At 39.6% G+C, this 4,260-nt stretch overlaps 1 protein-coding gene across 1 annotated transcript; it reads left to right on the top strand.

The window, feature by feature from the left end:
* Nucleotides 1–2,172: 2,172 nt before the first annotated feature.
* LOC149005327 (uncharacterized) lies at nt 2,173–2,559 on the top strand. Its single transcript, XM_089135863.1, has one exon. The coding sequence runs from the start codon at nt 2,173–2,175 to the stop codon at nt 2,557–2,559; it is 387 nt and encodes a 128-aa protein (XP_088991989.1).
* Nucleotides 2,560–4,260: the final 1,701 nt, after the last annotated feature.

The raw sequence follows: 4,260 nt of genomic DNA, 5'->3' as shown, positions 1-4,260 counted from the left end.
GGAATGGGTTAGATTAGGGTTCTAACTCGTTCCAGAGGCTTAGGAGGCCGAGGAGGCGGAGTATTCCCGAGATTAGACTTAAATAGAAGTGACAGGATTCAAATTTCAAAAACAGAATCAATTGGTCGATTGATTGGTCGATTGGTCCAATCGACCAATGAGTCGACCAATCAAGACAGCAACTTCAAAACAAGGAATTGAAGGCTCAGATCAAGTCCAAACATCAAGGGGTTTTGCACACCTCTAGAGTGACATACCTAGGAGTTAGAAATGCCTTTGAATCAATACAGAGACCGCTCCAAGACCATCAACTAATCCAATCTTCATCCGGGTGCAGTTTCCACCATTAGAACACTAGCATCAACACTCATGGATTCCAATCTAGCCATCAAGTCTTCAACGGAAATGGCCCAAAGATGACTTCTTGCCTTACTTCGGGTCACTGGACCTACAATAAACAGAGTTTCCGGATTAGGGTTAGGGCTTGGTTTCACAAGCTCACTATATTCAAGATGCGGTCTCTGATAATAGGTGAAAACCAATTAAAAGAAAATCTGGCCCAAATGTATCTCACCTTAATGTTTGTAGATGATGTTATACTTTTCTCGGAAGCCTCGATGCAACAAATTGAAATTATTTATAGGTGTCTGGATGATTTTTTCGAAGCTTTTGGCAGCAAAGTAAGCATCCCAAAAACAAGAATTTTCTTTTACAAAAATACTAACAAAGAGCAAGCAGAAGAAACTACCCAAGCAAGTGGATTTACGCAAATAGAAGATTGGTCGGTACCTTGGAGTTCAAATTTGGAATGGAAGGATTAAGAAGGAGAATTATAAGCAAATATTGGAGAAAGTAAAGCAATGACTGGCTGGAAGGTAAGTTCTCTTTCCATGGCTGAAAGAGTTACTCTTGCAAAATCAGTAGTTATGTCAATTCCCATCAATTCAATGCAATCAGGCCCCCTCCCTAAAGGAATATTGTATGAAGTAGAGAAGGTAGCTCGCGGCTTTGTGAGGGGAGACACTCAGAGTCAAAAACGTGCTCATCTCATTCATTGGGAGACGTTATGTAAATCGAAGAAGATGAGCAGTTTAGGTTTCAGAAATTTGGTGACAGTAAATGAAGCATTTTTTGAAATTAGTATGGGATTTTATGAATCAAGAAAACATGTGAATGGCAATTTTGAAAGCTAAATACGAAGGTGATCAACGGAAAGAAAGGTTTGCTACTTGCGCTACTGACTCCACCATTTGGAAAGCGATGAGTAGGATGGCTCAAATGGTTAAAAAAAATTGCAAATTTATGGTAGGTAATGGGAAAAGAATTTCTTTTTGGAAGGATAATTGGATCGCAGCAGGGAAACACCTTCTAGATGAAGCCACAGGTTAAATTTCAAAAGATATGATGAAAGAAAAAATCTACAATTATGTTGATGACAATTATGAATGGCGATGGGATCGCTTTCAGCATCTCCTCCCATTGGAAATATGCACAAAAATTCTAGAACATCCAACACCAAAGGAGGAAGGGTGTGACATTTTGCTCTGAAACCCATCTCCAGATGGCTGCTTTTCCATTAAAATGGCGTACCAAATGCTTAAGGTGGAGAAGGAGTCCATATCAAATCCAATATTCAATGGAAACTATTGGAAGAAACTATGGGAACTCAAGATGCCAAACAGAATTTGAAATTTCTTGTGGATTCTCAGTCACAATCGGCAGCTGTCAAATGTTAGATTAAGAAAAATGAAGATTCAATCTCATACATCATGCATATTTTATTTATGTAAGAGAGTACACTTCACATTTATAGAGATTGTTCATTTGCTCTTGGCATTCGGAATAGACTATTACCGAAGTCAATGCAAACATGGTTCTTTAGGAGTAATCAAAAGCACTAGCTAATGCTCAATATATGCAGAAAAAGTCAAGGTTGGTACCCAGATTGGGCGATAAAGTTCAGTTGTGTGGTGTATAAAATTTGGTGTTGGAGAAATAGAGAAAGCCATGAAGAAATCTTCACCATACTAGGAAACGGTGCAGAGCTTTGTTTAGACCTCTTCAACCAAGTTAGATCGATTTGTGGAACAAATAGGGAGGAAGCAATAAAACCCAAATGCCCTAGAAGTGTTGGTGGATTGATTAATCCTGAGGAAGGATGGTTCAAAATAAATGTCGATGCATCACTATGCAAAGGAGAATACAGTCAGAGGTGTAATTTGCAACACAGAAGGCAGCTTCCTTGGAGGATTCGTGAAGAGAAAAATGAAGATGAATATTTTAGAAGCTGAATTGCAGGCAATCTATGAAGGAATTAACGTTGTATGCGAAAAGAATTTCATGCCTTTATATGTGGAATCAAACTCTCTCAAAGCTATTGATTTGTTAAAGCCTAATGCAAGAATACAAGGGAAAATAGCAAGAGTGGTGCATGCAATAAAGGAAGAAGTGGGAAGCTATGAAGGAATTAGATTCCAACATGCGTACCGGGAGTCCAACTACGCTGCTGATTGGATCACGAAGAGACCAACTTCTTTAGAGGAACCTTTGCGAGTGTGAAATCCAGCACAAACCTAGCCCGGGGCACCCTATTTGTTTTGGGTGAAGAAAGGCTTGTTTGATGTTAGACCCTGAAGTTGGACTTTGATTTCAGTGTTAATACCTTGAGAGCCTTAGGAAATCATGTCCGATCTTTCCCTTAGTGTAGATCCATGTCCCGAAATGATGGAAGTTGTCCTTGTGGGCCCTCTTTATGGAAGACATGGTGTTTGACCCAAAGTGGGGGAAATAGAGACTTGTGGACCCTTTTTATCAATGATTTGGTGTCGGAGCCGTAGCCCTTGGTCATTTTCGATGATGCCCCTCACTCGTGTGCATTGTCAGTGTTAGTTTTGAATCTGCAGCCTGAAGAAGGTGAGCTTAGTTGGTGGAGCTAATGAACTCCCGTACTCAATCCAAAGGTATTTCCCGAAACTAGACTTCTTGATGGACTTGTAGAAGAAAATCTCACTCAATTTCACCTTGTATAGCCTTCCGAATCCCTGTCTGAAGTTGCTGAACTATGTCTGGCCAATCCTATCTGCGCATCGAAGAAGATTGAATTAGTTGAAGCACCTAATGAGCTCCCGTACTCAATCCGAAAGTATTTCTGGAAACTAGACTTCTTGATTGACTTGTAGGAGAAACCCCCACTCAATTTGACCCAGTATAGCCCTCCGAATCCCTGTCCAAAGTTTTTGTTCATGTCTTGGTCGACTGGCCAGTCAACCAGCCAGTCGACCAGCAGTAGTGGAATCCGAAAATCACAAAAATCTTTACCATTTTGACCCTACCTTTTTGGAACTCGTGAATGAGGGTCTACTCTGATCATTAGCACTCCAGAGAACGAAAAGTGACACTCTCTTGGGCTCCCCTTGGTGTTTGTGAAGATCCTTGACTCCAATCATTAGTTTTCCACATCAATCATCAACTCAATGTATGATTCCTCTTATTCTTCTTCTAATCTACTCAATCTCCTATTAATTACTACTCTTGGGACCATGACTGAAGTGTTGCAACCTTGCAAACACTTGGCCATGAGCTTCCCCTTTCATTTCCATCAATCTCACTTCATTCTTGCTATGATATACTTCCATTATGATTACTTACATTGCAATTCCATGATTCCTTTCGTTTCAATCTATTCTTTGACTCAAAACAGATGTGTAGATGTATGCTAGGTCTGATTTACTATGAATTCATGATTCTAAATTAGTTCTTATCATTCCCTTAATTGATTCCCCATCATTCCTTGCAAATACAATCAATTCCAATTCAATTCTTGATATTTAGCATATAGAACATAGGGTTTCAAATTGGGGGTTTTTCAATTGGACAGTTGGATCATCATGAAATTTGGTGTGTAGTGTCCTCATATTGTTATAATCATGCTCTCTAAATTTCGTGTCGATCGGAGCACCGGAAGGTCAGTTTAGGACCAAATCTTCAATTCTGCTCATAGGATACGCTGACTCTAGTCAACCAAGAGATGGTAAGATCCCTGTACTAGGCCGAATTGCTTCGTTTGACCTCCAATTCGATTGTTTTCTTCTCTGATGTTACTTGTATGTTGTCTAGGGTACCAACATTGACTTTTGGTCTATTCTAAGTGATCTTTGGGATTAGTATTCGACTTGATTAAGGTAAGGATGGTTATCTCCATAAACACATAGGCTATGAACTTATGTTTTGGTGTTTATACTTAGTGAACATGGTCTCTTT

Source organism: Hakea prostrata, chromosome 9, assembly GCF_041222555.1.
Source record: "Hakea prostrata isolate BN-2017 chromosome 9, UWA_Hpros_2, whole genome shotgun sequence".
Lineage (NCBI taxonomy): Eukaryota > Viridiplantae > Streptophyta > Magnoliopsida > Proteales > Proteaceae > Hakea > Hakea prostrata.
This window is presented reverse-complemented; position numbering and strand designations above follow the sequence as displayed.

Coding starts and splice junctions, on each gene's coding strand:
- LOC149005327 (XM_089135863.1), top strand. CDS start 2,173: ATGTCGATGCATCACTATGCAAAGGAGAATACAGTCAGAGGTGTAATT.